Genomic DNA, 18,266 nt, shown 5'->3' with positions numbered 1-18,266 from the left:
GTATTTAGACTCTAGACACTTGTCACTGATGTCTCCGGAACTGAGGGATGAGGTCCCAGGTGAGCAGGAGATCCCTCACAACCACAGCTGGATCCTCTGGTACCTAAGCTCCGTCCAGGTCCCATTTCACACACACCTTCAGGCTTCCTTTCCTCTTCCTTTCCTAAGCCTCTCCCATTCCCACCCTAGGGAACGGTCTCCAACACCCAGAGCACCCACTGATGTCCTCAGATGGAGACTTCTGAGCTCACCCCACCATCCCCTTCAGCCTCCTCTGCCCCTGGACCCGAGTCCTGATCTGGGGAGGTCCCATCACCCCACCACTGTCCCTCGCTAGCTAACCACCGTCTTTTGGGATCCTGCCAACAGCTCTACCTTTCCAGCTAAGAAATACTCCCCGGCCCCACCCCAGAGGGGCTGGCAGCCATCTCCCGACCTGCACAGGAGAGGAATGTCAGGCACGTTGTGAAATACTAGTCCTGCTTCCCAGCACCGTCAGGCTCCGTTAGCGCCAGCGGAGCCCGACAATGGCAGGGTTTTCAACCCCAAACCACCGTGCTAGCAAAGCTTCCTGTGCTAACGAACCACCCACAAGCTGAAACACAAGCCCAAGGCACAGGCAAGGCATCGTGTGCAAGAGAGACGCCGGCAGACGTGCGCACACATTCTTCTCCATCTGTTTTCCCTTCCTGAGGCACAGCTGCTTATTTGCTTTTTCCATGCTGCATCTTTAACCTGCCTTTAAAAATTAAAGCAAGCCTCAGCTCCGAGGCACTAGCCTTGGTCCATCATACTGGAAAACAAAGCAAACCTAGATGGAGAGCCAGCTGAGACCGCGGGAGACATCGGACAGGCTATCAAACCCTAACACTAACCAATTCTTGTTTAAAGTGGTATTTGATGCAGAAAGCATAAGAAAACAGGTGCATAAAGATGCAAGAAGCCATCCCTAAGGTCTCACAGGAACCAAATCGGTGCCTCCAAGCCCTAGGTTTATATGAGCCCGAGGCTTTCCACCCTGACTCAGGGGACAGTCACTTGTAACGCAAGGACACAGGAATGCACGGGTCACACCACCACACAAAGAGCACGCAGCACCCATCAGCAGGGGGACGACAGGGAGATGGGGTCTGGCGAAGGGAACTTTGTGAAACTGAGTAGCAGAGGGAAAGGAAAAAGTCACGATTTAAATCCTAACTCAGGGCAGAGCCGAAATCACTTCATGTCCCCGGAGAACCCCTGGAACTCCCTGCTGCTGGTCTCCTCTCACTGCTTGCCTGCAGCCCCCTGCTCCAGCAGCACTGCAGCTCTGGCCTGTGGATGCAGGAGGGGCATGGAAGAGGCACCGAGGGGGTGACATAGGCTGGGGGACTGGTAACAAATCCCTCTCTTGCTTTTAAAGGGTGGCTTCTAGAAGTGCCAACAGAAGCACCAGGGGCTCACAGGGTCAAAACCAGTACAGCAGACATCCAGAACCGCTTTTCCTCCATGTGATGAGACCTGGGATGTGGTGGACAGGCTTCAACCCTGGGTAAGAAACACAGGCGCAGTCCTGCCTCTCTGGACCCTAATCAGAATATTGCTTCACCATTTAAGTTCAGACATTAAAATAAAAAAAATTGAAGTGGCAGTTCAAACAAACAGCATAGTGTCATGTCCTGTTAAGAACTGATCAGAAAATTTCTCCTATACCTTCACAAGTCCCCTGCTTCCTCTCCACACCCACCAAAATCCCATGCAACAAAGCATCCTGCCCTTTAAAATGTCTGTATTTAACATATTTGGTGATGATCCATTTGGTGGGTTTTTGAAGGTCCAGACACCACCAAAAGAAACCAAGAAGAAAAATAAAACCCCTACAGATTGCCAATCTCAGGAAGAAAAATGAGGACGCTAGCACTTCGTACTGCAACAACTCCCCAAACAATGTGGGAAGAGATGTGCTGGCACCTTATAAAAATCTTGAGAGAACAGCCTTGCAGTGGACTAAAGCCTTCTGCGCTCAGTGCAGTGTCATATAGTTGTGTCTACGCTAATACGCTTTGCAGATTTAGGAGTAAGCAAAGCTGGACCCTAATGTGCAGTACACTCAAGAGGTCATTAGGAAAACAGTACAGACAGCTGCAGTTAACTAAAAAAAAAAAATCAGTGGAATTATTCACATACAAAAAGTTACAGGAACATGCATTTGGGAGGAAACAGGTACTTAAATTAATCCTTTCCAAATGAACATATGCAATAAAAATGGAATTAACACCTGCGCAGATAAAATACTTCAGCTCCCTTACATGGTGATGCTTGTGCTGCATTTTCTGTTGTTTCTAATAAGATTCCCGATAGCTCTGAAAACATGACGTAATCTCTGCAATGATGCAAAGAACTGCAGGTTACACAAGGCTTTACTTCTTGATCCTGTGGCATTGTTTTGTAGATAATTTTCCCCGTTAATAACAAACTGGATTCAGGAACCATCTGGATCTGCAGGGGTTTGGAACATTTTTTTAAGGGGGCAAAAGACGCATCTAATACCCATGTTCCGTGACAGCATGTTCAAAAGTAACCTCAGCGGAAATGAAGACAAGGAGATGTAGAGAGACACAGCTTGGAAACTGCGCAACAGGCCGGGGAGGAGAGGGCTGTGAAGACCTGGTGATCGAGTAACGGCTGCTCACATCTAAACAAACAAGTTCTTTTAATAGCTCAGCAACTTGAGCATTCAACTGAGTATCATTTTATCCTGGGTAATATCAACATCTAAAGATCAATGCAATAATAGGATTTTACATAATTTTTAGCCTTCTGGTCCCTAAACATTTTAAAACTAAACAAGGCATATCTTAGTTTTCCCCGCTATTTTGTTTTTATTTGGTAGGAATGTCAGTCAGGTGTCAGTCAGTCCCAAGGCTTTTTTTTTTTTTTTTTTAATTCTTCTTCTCCTCTCTTCACCTTCTTGAAGACAGGTTTATGCTAAGAACCATCCTCCGGATTTTTTCTTCGTTCTTTAAAATATTAGCTTTTACAGCACAGATCTTGTCCTGCTGGTCTTTAATCAACTGTTCCAGTTCAGCCAGATCAGCTTTTAACGGTTCTACAGCACTGTCTGTGATGCTGAAAGAGACACAAGGAGTGTAATGTTATTGGAAACATTACGCTGCTTCAGGCTACTTAAGCCTCCAAGAAAGTACATTCAATACTTGAAAGTCTGCAAAGTATTTAAGTTGTGCCCACCCTTCCTGAAAGAAGGTTTTGAATAAGAAGCACAAAGGCAAAGCTAACACCACGAACAGAGAAGAATATTGTTTGAGAGAGATCACCCACAATTCGGCACTAAACCCTCACTTCTTGGCTAACCCAGCTTTCCTGCTAAAACTCTTGGCAGTTATTTCACCCCGCACTATGCATACATCAAGCACTTCTTTCATTTTATCCAGCCAAAAGCGGCAACCACCTGGCCCATGGATGAAGCAGTACCTGACTTTATGGGACAGAACACAGCAAGGACCAGAGAAGCCATGGCTGCCCCATCCCCGGCAGTGTTCAAGGCCAGGCTGGATGGGGCTGTGAGCAGCCTGGGCTGGTGGAAGGTGGCCCTGCCCGTGGCGGGGGGGTGGAACTAGGTCATCTTTTAAGGTCCCTTCCAGCCCAACTATTCTATGATTTTAAGGACACCCACCTTTTACAGGGGCCCGTGGGTCCTACCATGATACGCACGGTAACAGCCATCCCTCTGGGCCTCACCACAAGAGCTTAAATGAGAGAAGCACACGTGGCAGAGAGGAACAAATGCAACTGCTGTGGTGGTTGCTGGCCTGCTACCAGCAGCTTCCTCCAATAAACCAGCAAGCCAGCAGCCAGACACCAACAACCACCAGCAGCATCCAGCTCCAGCAGGTAGACATCTGAGAAGAGGCAAGGTATATGAAAACTGACCCATCACTAGATGCTGACAAGGGCAGGCCATCCCACACTAATAGGAAATTTAATAAATCCTATGCTAATAAACCACAAGTGGGCTGATGCATCTTAAGTGAATAGGGCTGCTCGGCTTTAAAACAAATGTGCCCCCTTCTGTGACGCTTTGCTGATCTGCAGAACACTGAACAGCCAGGGAAGCGACAGGCTGAGCCAGCCTGCTGTCACTCCGAATTACCCAGTCACTTTGAGGACTCATTAGCTGAAGTCCACATCTCAAAATCATTTAGTTTTCCCCTCCTTTCTACCACATTAGCATAAATCACAAAAAACATCACTAGAAGTTGCACTAACATTTCCCCAATGGAAATTAAATTGTCTTTCACAGAAGCAAAGAAAACAAAGACGTGCATCCAAATTCCAGTACATATGGGAAGCATTGTCATCTTCATGTCTGATACTCTGTAATTCTTTCCTGAAGGATTGGACATGCCCTAGCACTACACCCATCTGATTAGGACCGCATACGAACCCTTGTGAAGGGCAGGGATACGCTATGGCAGCCTGAGCTCGTGAAAGGGAGCCAAGCGGCTCTGCCGAGGGGACACTAGCCTGCCTGCAGTGTCACGCAGAACAGCTAGCCGCTGTAAAGCTCGGTTTGACAAAAATCTTCAAACAAAATCAGCTGGGCAGTTCTTTCTTCTCACTCCCCCTGTCTTTCTGCACCACTGCCAAGGAGACAGCCTTGTCCTTAGTAAGCTCTGCCTGGAGCTCAGGGGACACACGGAGCCAGCGGATCACATACAGTCACTGTGCTGGGAAACCAGCCAAAGTGTAAATGACTTGTTTGGCGAGGCCAAAGTGGATCCTCTGAGTAAACACATGCTCAGGGAAAGGCCCGAGACTCGCTCCCTATCACTAGGTGCAGCACAAAGGAGAGCGATGCAATACCTCAGTTCCTCCAACCACAAAATACAGCCCAACAACTGTTCCCTTTCTCTTTGCAGGGGTGCTGCATTGTGAGGCCAACCAGACTTTTGAAGCCTGTCAAGGTTTTGGGATAGAAGGTGCTATATAAGTGCAAGGAATTAACATTGTTACACTTTATGTACAAACCAAAGCCCTGATTCCCACCCTAGCCAGTGGACTAAGCCAGCAGCTGTAAGTTTCTGACATTTAACACGTTGCTACCTACCAAGATAGGACTTAGCTAAGAACACCGCCCATACTTGCTTCTGCATGAATGAAGCACATGGACTGAGGGAACAGCAGGTCTGTCTAGGCTGACTGCGAATCCAGGAGGATCAATACCCAGTTCACGTTTAAGATCAGAGACACACAACTGGAAGTGACGTTCTGTTTTCAAGGAGCATAAACACACGTTGGTGAGACAAGTAAGGCCAAAGAAACTGCTTCTAGGCTTGACCTCCTTGTTTCTATTGCGCATGTCACCTTTGCTCTCCTGGCTTTCCAATGTTGTTTTTTTAACCTTGCACAGATGACAGCTGTTATTAACACCACTGCAGAACACACCGAATTCAATGGCACAAAGAGAGCAGGTCGAGCTTTAGGAATCCACTCCTAGACCTGATTCAGCATCTACTTTGTTTACTGAGCTCTTCCCCCATTGCTCCCTATATATTTGCGAAAAGAATGAAACAAATCAAACCCTCTCATATCACACAACCACTCGCATCTCCGCTGTCATGTACATCATGTGAAATTGAGCTGGAAAGACCTTAAGATTTTAACACTTTAAAAAAAAAAAAAAAACCAGACTGCAAAAAAAAAAATCCCCAAACCACAAAAATGACTGATGATGAATCTGCTTTGAAAAATGAGTAAAACTCTCCTCTCTCCTGAATTCAGAAATCTGTCTCGAGATACCAACCAAACTTTCCCTGAGTACACTCACCTTTGCTCTTTCTGTAGAGCTTCTGCATGCTGTCTGTTCTCGTGCCGCCACATCTGCAACTCGTTCTTCATGGCATCCATGTCTTCTTGAATGTAATCCATGATCCTGCCAAGCGTAAGGGCACTCTGGCACAGAGTCTGAATAGAGACCTGAAACTTCTCAATTTCTTTGGCTACCAAGTCTCTCTCTTTCTTCCTAGCTGCTTCCGATACAAAGGGCTTCTCCTAATAGGAAGGATGAATAAGAAGGAAAGCATCAAAACTAGGGAAAACAGTTGTTGTTCATGAGATACTGAACAAAGAATGCTTTGGAGACTAACTGTGAACTAACTGGAGAAGTGTTTATGGCAGTCTGCAACAAAAGAGAAGAAACGAAGCAACAGCCTAGACACAGATGAGTAGACAGCATGCCATAGGCAAGTCACCACCGCTGCAAAACTGTGCAATAGCATCAGCGATGTTGAATTGCTCGTCAGGTCACACAAGTGCACAAAAGTAAAATTAGTATTTGATCCCATAAATGATCTCACTGATGTTGTCATTCTCAACATGGTCTTTCGCAAAGCAGTGGGTGTATCAGGGGGGAAGCCTCTTTTACATTCAGTCATGGTTTACTTCAACCTATTTCTATATATTGAAAGGGAAATTTCTGTGGCTTAACATGGCATTATTAAACAGAAGCTCAACAGACGCGTAATAAGCAACAACACTTTTGCTATCAATCTGCCGCTGCCACTGGCTGCCGCCGCGTTCGCTGTGTAAATCACACACCCATCCATCACCGCGACACGCCACAGCCCTGCAGCAGGACACGGTGGATTGGCATTTACTCAGTAATGCTGCAAGTCACAATGTGTAACAATGACGAAAAAAAGGTCATGTTAAACTCTGGAGGAAGATGATGATACTCCAAAAGGCAGTAATTTGGAGAAGCAGCACCTCCGCTCACCACGTTATAGGCTACTGCACCATAAACATCCATTGGACTTGCTTGCCACCGTGTTTTGCTGCTATTTGGGAGCCATGGTGGATGCTGCAGGGCACAGCCTCCTCTTAGTTCTCATCAGTCCTTTCAAGATGCTTCTCTCCCTCCACTGTATCTGGATTTCCAGCTCCTAATGCTGGTCCTAATAATAGCACTTCAAGCTGCACAGCTAAAATAGACGGTGGTTATTCCATGCCTTGTACTTCTGTTAGCAGTGGTTGTAAAATCATGCAGGCTGCAGATGTGGCCTCAATAAACTCCACTACTCAAAAATAATTTGGTCTTGTGCACACTTCCCTCATGTGCAGCCAGCAGAGTCTCTGTGGTCAATCTCCTGAAGCCTTCAAGCTTACTGCAAGTTAAATACAGAGAAAGTGTTTGCTAAAGCGCAAAGTCATGGAGAGCAAGAGGATGCCATAAAAATAGCAAAGTGATGCCACATAACTAACACACTGCAATAATCTCATTCCAGAAAAGCCTTCCCTGAAAACAACCATCATCACAAAAGAAAAGTCCACTGGATTTTTTCTCCGCCATCAAGAAAAAGAAGCTAATTTTTTCTTTCTTTCCAAGACCCCTACAGGTTAACTTCCCAACCCGAGTTTTTCTTTAAGACACACAAAGTTTTAAGTAAATTTTTTTTAAAGTCATTTTGGTCATTTAATGTATGCCGGAAAACTAGAAAGGTCTTTCTCTACCACCCCAACCGCAGGATCAACCAATTCCTAAGCAGGGCTCCTCGCGGCTCAGCAAACACAGAGGTGGCAGTGTGCTTCCCTCGCGCTGGGACACCACATCTACCGCGCTGTCCCCTCCTGCCCCCTTGGCCTGTCTTCCTGTGTGAGCTGCGGGCTGTTTGTTCAGCTGCGCTTGGAGGCAGCAGGGACTACTGCCAAACACATTTCAGCAGCCCTAGGCTTGCTGATGAACTCAGAGATATATATTATATATTTTAGAAAAATACTTCTAAAAGATTTGAAGGCTGAGATTTACTTGCGTCCAATGCTTGTGTTTTACCACACACGTGGTGCATGAAAACTGTGGGACTTCTGAGTTTACTGCCATTTTATAATGTTCAAGTTGTTTAATTAGGACCTGGGCTGAAGTGGCAAATGCTGCTGAACTTGTGACCTTTGCTTCTTAAGTCAGTTCACGAGTGCTGGCTAAACTGTTAAAAATAACACTCATCTTAATTCCTTCTCACTCGACCCATACCTCTCTCACAGAAGCAGGTGTTTCATTATACTACATTACAGAAAACACATTATTTAGATGCTTTCTGGAGCCATCCATGTGTTTGCTATCCTTTACGACGCAAAGATGAAAGCGCTGCTTCTTGACCCATTTTGTCCCCCGAGAGCGGGTGAGCACCCCCGTTCCGAGCACAGCTGCTTAGGGTTGAGCAGATCTTCTCCCCTGGGTCTCCTCCTTGGCCAGCGTCTGAGCACTGTGGCCAACCAAGTTCCCATCAGTGTTGTCCAGCCTCTCTCCCTGTTGATCTTGCAGCTCCCTGGAGAAGGGGCAGCCAGGGCAACGCTTCCTAAAGGCACAGATCACACGACAGGGGCCTGGCACACCATCCGTGTACCAGGGCTCAGCGCACATCTCAGGCCGACAGGAGTTTCTCTCCTGGAAATATTTTTTTGCCCCACCGCCTCGCTGCAGCTAGTAAAGACGTATGAGCAGATCTGCACTCTCACAGGGTTCCAAAACTCTTTGCCCTCTATCCTAACTCTATTTTCCTAGTCCTTGCTACGTGCTGCGCTCCACCAAAGCCATAGGGAAAGCTTAATGCCTGGCACCAGGCATTGCTGGGTAATTGGGAAGTTAGCTGTATGAAGACAATCACCTTCAGTTCGGCAGCAGAGCAGAGCTGTGTCAGATCCAACAGCTTCCCAAGGAGAAGTCCCACGGCCTTGCCTTTCCTCTCCTCCCGAGTGCACCAAACCTTTACCGCTTTCCTCCCTGCCATCCATTTTAAGAAGCCACAGCCAAGAGAGAAGGAATTTGTTTCAAATACGGCGAGCTCAGAAGCGAGAAGACTCAGCCAGTCCATCATCTGAGGATACAGCTGCGTGTGTGAAAACTTGAGGAATGCTTCATTTTTGTTTTCCAAATACCGAGTTCAATGTTTTACGTTCTCTGGTGTGACCTCCCTGATACACAGACAGTCCAAGCAGCTACACTTCTCAACACCAGCAAGTATGGTACGAAAACAAAAAATAAAAAAGCAAAAAACCCACAATTCAGTAAACAAGCAAACCAGAACTGTATGCTATAAAACACAGATCCAACTAACAATTTGAAATATTCCATGCTAAAATACACAGCTGCTCAAAAAGCTGAAGCTGAAATAAACCACTGTTGTATATTTTCTATGAACTGGGAAGATGTCCTTAGAGTGCATTAGTAAGTATTAAAAAATAATTTTAGTGTCCCTGTAACTCCAGCATACTCTTTGTGTAGTTGAATTGTTCAAAACTGATATAAAAAGGACAAAATATTGTCCCATCCAAAATAATTTCAAGTACCGAAACGACTACCACCAAAAATCTATTAAATTCTACTTGGAATTAAAACAGGTACATCAATAGGCTTGTTAAAAAAACCCTCTGTCTTTCAAACACAATGTGTGATATTGAAGTGGTGTAAGAACACGCAGAAGTTTTAGTGTTAAGTCTCTAAAGGAGAAGCACTTAAATGTCAAGTTCCCAATAAAAATGTCCCAACATCTGAAGGTGCAGTAGCTCAGCTGGCACAGGTTGTCCCTCCTCACACGAGTTAAAAAATAACCGTCAATTTTTTTTCTTTCATTTCACCAACACTTACACTACCAAGATGCCATGTTACATTTTCCTGCAGCCTACAGAAAGCTGAGCTCAGGACAGAGAATTATCACCATAAAACACTCAAGCTTTGCCAGCTGATTATTGTTGATTATAATTGTTGATTAGAAGCAATTATGAAGGGTGAAAAAAGCCATACTGTCTGTTCTCGGTTTCATAGTTACAGTTATGGGTTAAAATCTACATGGGACGCTTTTTAAATCACTAAAAATTATGGCAGATGGTTTATTACAACAGGCAACGTGGGTGGTAAGAGTCCTGAATGCCACCTTTGCTCATTTTGCACAAACATGTAACAGGATATATTCAGTTTTAAGAAAAATGCCAGAATCAGAATTGTTCCAGTCTATTTAATTAGGCCATACACCTCAATGAACTCTCCTTTCACAAAAGCCCAAGAATCAATAAATTATCCCCATATAAAAGACTCTATCACTTCTGTAGGCCCAACACGCTTCCTTCATGTTTTTCATAAGGCACCAAGATAAATGTTTATTTTGGATTCCTGGGAAAATGTCTGCCTTTCCCATTACCTCAACGTGAACAGAACACAATGTGGACTCGGATGCAGGGACCTGAGAAATTAAAAAGCAGGAATTTTCTTTTTCATCAATAAAGGGGAAATTATCAACAGGGCACCAGAAACCACCAGAATTTACTTGTGTTTCATTTACCCTCACTAAAGCAATTAGTATAAATATTGCAGTGTGCACAGCTCCATAAAAATGGATCACTTGCAACACATCCATTTCTGATAGCCGGGCTGTTGAGGGCATTTGAAGTACCCAACATCTACTAAGCTAAAAAGGTGATACGAATTCCTCCCCCCCCCCCCCCCCTTTGAAATTTATTTCTAGAAACAGTATTTGCTTACTTTTATAGTTTCTCCTTTCTTTCAATTTTTTTAATTAACAGTTTTTAAATATGAATCAAATTATAACAAACATCCATCAAGCACTTAATAGTTTCTACAGCCCCTTTTAACTATTGTATTATGTCCCGTTACGAAAACAGACCCAATAATCATAGTTTTATTGAGCTATACCATTTCCCCCCTACCTCTTTCTATAGGACAGGACAGAAACTTCATTTTGGACAAATAATTTTGATACATTCAATGCAAAAACAACAAGGTGGGTTTTTTTTATTGTACAAAATATTTTTTGATCATAAAGGGTGTTTTCTTTTCCTGGTTTTTACAGAGTCTGCATTTTAAGTAGATTGTAACTATCCACTAGGGATCACCATAAGAAACTCTTTCACAGAAACACAGGGAAAACAGTAATGTTAAATCATTTCAAATGAACAGGATGCTTTTTCTGCTTATGCCAGGTACCGAGTTCAGTAACAGGCCAAGGAATAGGAGACATAATGTTCTTTACCATTAGATTTAGCAGTTTGACCTGCCTCTCAGTTCCAAGGCACCAAAAGAAAATAAAAGGATAGCTCTTTAAAGGATGCAAATTTATTTGTTTGGCTTTTGTTGTTGGTTTGTTGGTTTTTTTTTAGGGTGGTGGTGGTTCCCCCTGCCCCCCCTCCCATTCACATTTGATACCTCTAACAAGAGCTGCACTTTTCACACGTACATAAACACCCCAGCTCAGCCCCCAGAGCCAGTCTGCTTTGCTTCACGCTCAGCCTGTGTTGGGGAGAAGGCAGTTCATAAAACCTTATGTGTTTGGTGCAGCATTCAGCACGCTAAGCAGAATCCTATGGGTCTGACCACACACATGCCAAGAGACAACTCTAGCGGTAATTAATGATAGCAGAAAGTATTAATTCAGCCATAATGGCATACTGGGTGCCAGTCCTCCCCAGCTTTCCTCTTCTGCTCACAGTGCTGAAACTCTGGGTCCAGGACCATGTCCTGTTGAAAAAGCAGCTTCTTTCCTGTTCAAAAAGCATTTGCAATAAATTTGTTCCTTGTGTTAAAACAACTGCCTTCACACCAATGTATACTCCAGCCAAATCCACTGATAAGCTCTTGAAACATATGAAAGTCACCTGTACTGTGTCCTACAACACACCACTGCTACATAGCTGATGCACTGCATCCTCTCTGAGGGATGGAAATCACAGCTGTCCCACTGCACTTTTATATATCCTTTCTGTTTAACGTATCCATCTGCTGTCTCATGTTGTATTTATACTGCACCCACCGGAGAGAACATTTTGTGCTTTTGTGCACAAAGGCCACAGCAAAGGAGCCATGATACCAGGAATATCACAAGGGTGACAAAAATCCTGTTCCTGTGTTCACAGCTTGTAATGCAATTACTTGGGGGCCACGGTTTTTTTTCTGAGAGTCGGCAGTAGCATAACAAGGACACTCAAGCATACACTCATTCAATTTAAGCTCCTGTGGTGCTTGTCCGCTGGGTACAGTTCTGATTTTCCGGGAATTGCACGCTTGCAGCAAAACTTTGTCACTGCAGCTTTATTCGGATGACTGCATTAACGTCACATCGCCATGAACAGAGCTGTCACACAAAGGTGAAAGCCCTTCTGCAGGTAACTCCTACTAAATTTTACTGTCAGCATTTCTCATGACATACTACGCTGGCAGGATGCTGAGAAGCTGTGGTCTTGGGTGGTGAGCCCTTCAAAATACTTAAATGGCGGGATATATGAATACATCTGGTTAACGTGACATGTTAACTAATTGCATTGACTGGAGGAGACACCCAATGTCATGCAGCTGATGGATTAATACAAAAATCAATGACCTGAAGAACTTTAAACAAAATCAGCAATGATTGTATTTGTTCTAAGCTTACAAGTACATACTTAATTTATCACATTTGTAATTAAATTTAATATTACCCAGGTGCTAAGCTATTTAATATCACTTGTTCCTTGCAGAAACCTCAAAGCTGCTGCTTTTCTGAAGCTCGTGAACTGTATTTGGTAGTGCAAAGATGGGAATTCTGCGATCCCACTTGCTTAAACTATTTAATAACCTGCCTACATTTTCCACACATCAAATAAATGAAGTGGAATACAAAATGTAACATCTGTTTCTTTCTCTGTTTAACATTAGAGAGTTAGATTCTAAACAAATACATTTAGGAAGTCTTTTTAGGAATTTGTTAGGCTGAACAGAACTAATCAAGGCAGCAAAAATGTTGTGTATTTCCAGAGTGACCTCTTTGTTTGACCTGAAAATTGTGTATATTATTTTAAGTTTCTGCACATGCAAAACCTACATGATGAAAGTCCCAGTCTTCTTTCCTTTTCTCTTTTTCTTTATTAAAACTTCTTAAAAAGCAAATGCATGTTTGGGAGACACAGCACATAAAAGCATTCCTCTGAAACCTTTTAACACAAATAAATGCTCCTCGGCAATCAGAAGTTAGAAGTAAAGGTGTGAAACATCCCCAAGAGTTCACCAGTGTTACATTTGGACTAAGTATTAATTCTAAACAACTTCACCTAATTTCTAGTTGATTAATCCACAATAAATCAGCTAGATCCATTGATCATTTTCTTGCTGAATACTGGACTTACTAAAGTACTACCCAAAAGTTCTAGCACTTAAGAGTACAAACGTATTTTTTTCTCCCTTCATTTTCCCAACTGGCAGAAGAACAAGGCTTAATAACGACTAATGAATATAACTGGGAAAATATTTCATTTACTTTTTATGTCTTAAATAGTTCAACGAAACGATGGAAGATGAACATTCTTACTGATGGACACAAGGATAACCATCATTTCATCAGACGTAATTTCCCAAAGCAAGTACTTTTTCAAATTTTCGCTGGACTTCTGGTTACCTTACTCCAAAATACCGAAGTACAATTACATTTTACTCTCAATGCCTAATACATTTTGGAATACAGTTGCATACTGATGTAGAAGATATTTCTTCTGGAGAGTTTGATGGAAAACAAATTAAATAAGAAAACTGACAGTCTGGGGAGAAATGGTCAAATCCCAGACTGATACTGCTTCCCAGCAGACTGCAGAGCTAGACCTGGCACAAAACCCACGGCCATTTGAACACAGCATGCTGGCCAGAGTTCACTGACCCATTCTTGCAGTCCCATCAACATAACGGGACATGGTTCCCCTTGCCTGCCTAGACCACTTGGCAGGAATAAACCACTTGAAATGCTTCCTTCTTTTTAATTACTTTTGCTGTCTTTCTCCAAAGAGATTTCACAGACCAGTAACTATTCCTCCCAGAACTGCTGGTCTGCAGTCTCACAAGACAAAATATCTTGCCACTGCCTTCCTCCTGACGTTAGGAACATCCCTCAGATGGGAGGCAAGTTCACAATGCTAGGGTGACATGAGCATGCCAGACCTCCACCTGCCACCCTCCGCCTACTTGGTCCCTGAAATATTCCCAGAGGCAATGCCACGTTGGAAATGTATTTTTTACTTTTACTGTCTCCTGCATCACAGTGTCTCTATCCCCTAAAATAAATTCCCAGGATTCAGCAATGTCTCCAGCTCATGTTTTCTTAACTACATCTATCAAGTCCCAGTCACCAACTCTGAGCACTTTTAATCATCTTTTCCATTGATTCCCCCCCCTCCCCCCCCCGCTGTCAGGAAAACCACGCTTCTCCTCTCTGGATTGCAACGACTTCAACAACATAATTTGAAAAGCAGTAGCAGCAAAGAAACCTACTGCAGTAGCAGCCAGCTGCTTGGATATGAGATCAGATGATATTCCAGGAGCTTAGCATTGTATGCAAGTTTTCACGTGATGGACTAGGAAGTCAGCACGTTTTTTTCCAGAATTAGTTGTCTATTATCAGTGCTGCTAACGCAGATCAGTGCTTCAAAAGATCCAACAAAAGACAAACAAGGACTGAATGAATGTTTTAGAGACTGAAAACAGGCGCCAGGACTAAATGGTTATTGTAGAAGGACACCATTGTCCACGTGCATTTACAAAAATCTAAGGGGTTAAAAGGGAATAGTTTTAATTGCTCTTATTCAGAACAAACACCCCAGAAAATTTAGCACTGACACGAGAGGAAGCTTCCCGAGCATGAAACCTATGCAATTTTGTAAACCCTTCCCCACTGTCCCTTTCTATGCCCAGTGCGTAAGCTGACAGGTCACACCACCAACCAGCACAGCCTACAGCGCAATCATGTACCGGTGGAAGACATTAATAAATGAACTGCTAATGCTGCTCCCAAACTTGGTCTCGAGACTGCTGGTCCAACAGCACCACCTAGTAATAAAACCGGGAACAGGAGCAGCTGGATCGCGCCTCCGCACCGGTGCCAGCTCAGCACCACTCCAGCAACCAGCTTTAGAGCTACTGCATAAACAGCAATGGCAACTTTTACCCCTTCGTTGCTCCAACCAGTTAGGTAATGACAGAACTTATTCAAAAAGGCACATTTTCACATCAGACGTATTCATTGGCCATAGCCAGCCGTGTTTCAGTGATCAGCACACAGACGCTACAAGCTGCACGTTTATAAGAAACGGTAATTCAGCAAGCTGGGCAAAGCTGTAACTACTCATAACCGTTTATGAGCCGGAAACTAAAGGTGCTTTCCTGTTTTAAGGATTCATTTTCTTCATTAACCTCAGCCTCTGCAATACATGAAAGGAGTTTTCTTCCAGGCAAGGAGGCCTGTAGCTCAGACAGTCCCAAACTTCAGGGAGGGAGATACTGCCCCTGGAGTCTGATCTGCCATCCCAGCTTTCTCAGTGTGCTGGGGAAGAAATGAAAAGCAGGATGTGTAGCAGCATAACCCGTTACCCCTGGACATGAAAGCATATGGAGGTATCTCTGTTTAAGAGGAGAGAACTGTTGATTTTACCCTCCCAAAATTCAACACCGTGTCCCTTTGTAACCACCTCTACAATCTGCAACAAAAGTTATACAAGTTCTAGGAAGGACCATTTTTTAAAAACATTCTACTGTCTACTATGGTTTTAGCCCCTCAGCGACTTTTTTTTCTGCTGTACACTTTGCTCATAACCTATCATAATATCATTACTCATTTCCAAATTACTATAGCTGATAAAGCCAAAAGAGGCAGTCAAGTGGTCAATGCTTCAGAAATCACTGATTTCCGACAGCTTTTTGAAAGAGCTTGATGCTCTGTGAAAAGCTGCGCTCTCTAGGTCTGAGTTGCAGCGTCTTAAAACAGAATGACAAATTACAGATCATTCCTGAAAAAGGATATTGGTAATAAAAAACTACAATACTGAATGAACATTCAAAAAAAATAAATATGATGTGATTGGAATTGAAGATCTAAGAGTCCATAAAAAGCACTCGCCTTTCCAAAACATTACATACCTGCCTGTATTTTTATAACAGCACCCTGCAATGCATTCCTCAGTGCCTCCTCACCAGCGCATCAAACTAGCTTAGTGATTTAGAAACTTTCCAAAGGGCCAGTGGATCAGAAAAGCCCATCTAAATGCTCTGCCTTTTGCTGCTTCTTGTAACATGAGCTCTGCAGGGCTGTGAAATAACAAGACCTCTCCAGCTGTGACAGAAAGACACTGAAACTAGGGGGGTAAACTTTTTGCTTTGGGTTTGTGATCACTGCTAGACCCTTTCTAGACCTTCTGCAAGTGATCAAGACAACAAAAACCAACAAGGAAACCCAGCTACAAGCAAAATTTCTTTCCCATTCCTAACTACTGATTGTGGAAAAAAATCAAATCATTTCATAGATTCAGACCTGAATGCTGGGGTAAGCTAGGATGTTACTAGTGAAACAAAATATAGACATACATTACACGGTTAACTGTACCAGAGATCTTTTTTTTTTTTTTAGACAATGATAATGACTGCTGGGCAATAGGATACTGCTCTTCAAATGCCCAGAACACAAGTAAAATTGAAACAATAATGGTGCAGCTGTGCAAACGCACAGCATGTCCTACTACATCTAGGGCAAGGCTGAAATCAGCAGACTTTGTTCTGGAAAACAAAAGAATAGGCTAAAGAAGGCTCCCTGAAAATTTGTACTAAAATACTAAAAAAAAAAAACCCTTCAAACCACAAAAATTTTGTGAAAGGGAGCGCACTGTACAGAGAAAGTAACAACACAGAATCACAGAATCATTTAGGGTGGAAAAGACCTTTAAGATCATAAACTCCAACCGTTAACCCAGCACTGCCAAGTCCATCATTCCTTTACCGTCAGAATTAATAGCAGCAGCCACTTCATTGATTTCAAGAGAAAAAAATAATCTTTCAACATGTCATTCTTCCCTCGCCCTCCCCAAAATTCTACCATGTACTCAGCAAGCCCTTCTGTCGAGCCGGCGCCTTCTGTCCAGCCGCTGTCAGGGTCCCCTAAAGCAAGCATTGAAATCTCATATAAAGGAACTGGCTCAGACAACCTTAAGACATCTGACAGACTAATGGAGAACAAAAGCAGCATAAGACATCAAGGAGGAAATCTTGATCATAAATAGAAAAAAAAAACCACATTTGAGCCATAGAAAAAGGTCTTGATTATAATATTTAATAGTCACAGTTCTTTGAAGGCCATTACCATCTTACCCTCTCTGTTGTCTTTGACGATTTCTGTGATGCCTCATAATCTTTCTTCGTTTCTAGGATTCTTTTTACAAGCCCACCTGTTGGAAAATCAGTATAATTCTCAGCATTGGTTGGCACTAAAATGTTGTTTTAAACATTCAGACAATAAAATCAAAACCAACTGCTTAATATTTTTTTTAATGTAAACAATTTTTAGAGCAATATGAACAGCATTTTATTATGTATTTTAATTATTGAGATAGAAGGTATTTGTTATTCGATCTTTTTTCTCCAACATCCTCTAAACCAAACTGTATCATCAGTATCAGTTACTGAACAATTCCTGGTAGAGAACCAGGTCTCTGAGCTGTATTAACACAAAGGCTTTTCCTTTGCACCCCTCTTTGGAAGAATTCGGGAACTACATGGTAGGTATATAGATAGATATTCCTTTGTGAGGAATTTTTGGATGCAAAGTGTATCTGCCTAAGCCACATCCAGTGCAACCATAATGGAAGCCCCTGAATCAGTGATCTGAGGTCACAAGTAAGCATAAATGCTATTGAGAACTGGTCCATCAATTTTTCTAAAAGCTTTTCTATAACTTGCCTTGAACAGCCAATCCCATCTCATATGTCAAAGCTGACAAGCTGTACCTGACACTGTAAGAAACTTTAATTTATGAGTTTTATGCAGAATTTTAAATCCTGCTGACATTAAAGATTTATAGAAAATCTGTACTTAACATCAGTGTAAATCCAGCTGCACAAGTAAACAAGACTACATTTGATAAATAATTTCTGTTTTTCTTGCAAAAGCTGCAAGCTCCTACCCTCAGGAGGTATTTTTCTGCTTTATTCAGCATTTTAAGTGTTCAGCATTTGGTTTAAACCCATGGTTTTATTCTATGGATATATAAATGTATATAAAAGCAAACATACCATGCTTTTGATCCTCAACCAGCTCCACTTCTGGCTCCTACAGATGCAGGAAAACATCTTTAGTTGCAAAACGCTGGCATTGCTATAACATACTATTCAAAACAACTATTCAAAATTTTTCAGCCAGAAGCTACTTAAACAAGTAAATTACAAACAAACTATGGGAAAAGGTTCTATAAATTTGTAAC

At 42.9% G+C, this 18,266-nt stretch overlaps 1 protein-coding gene across 4 annotated transcripts in view; it reads right to left on the bottom strand.

Annotated features, from left to right (window-relative positions):
* Positions 1 to 2,675: 2,675 nt before the first annotated feature.
* The window catches only part of TRAF3IP1 (TRAF3 interacting protein 1), a 45,587-nt gene continuing 29,996 nt past the window's right edge, over positions 2,676 to 18,266 (bottom strand). For all 4 annotated transcript variants that reach the window (XM_040604470.1, XM_040604471.1, XM_040604472.1 and 1 more), the window contains 4 exons: positions 18,079 to 18,115; positions 17,159 to 17,235; positions 5,828 to 6,051; positions 2,676 to 3,108 (listed from right to left, as the gene is read on the bottom strand). In XM_040604470.1, coding sequence (XP_040460404.1) covers positions 2,943 to 3,108; positions 5,828 to 6,051; positions 17,159 to 17,235; positions 18,079 to 18,115 — 504 coding nt within the window. In that variant the 3' untranslated portion in view covers positions 2,676 to 2,942. The remainder of the gene's footprint in view (positions 3,109 to 5,827; positions 6,052 to 17,158; positions 17,236 to 18,078; positions 18,116 to 18,266) is intronic.

The sequence above is a fragment of the Falco naumanni genome, chromosome 8, assembly GCF_017639655.2.
Source record: "Falco naumanni isolate bFalNau1 chromosome 8, bFalNau1.pat, whole genome shotgun sequence".
In the NCBI taxonomy this organism is placed as follows: Eukaryota; Metazoa; Chordata; class Aves; order Falconiformes; family Falconidae; genus Falco; species Falco naumanni.
The sequence above is the reverse complement of the archived record's forward strand: the minus strand, read 5'-3'. Positions and strand labels throughout refer to the sequence as shown.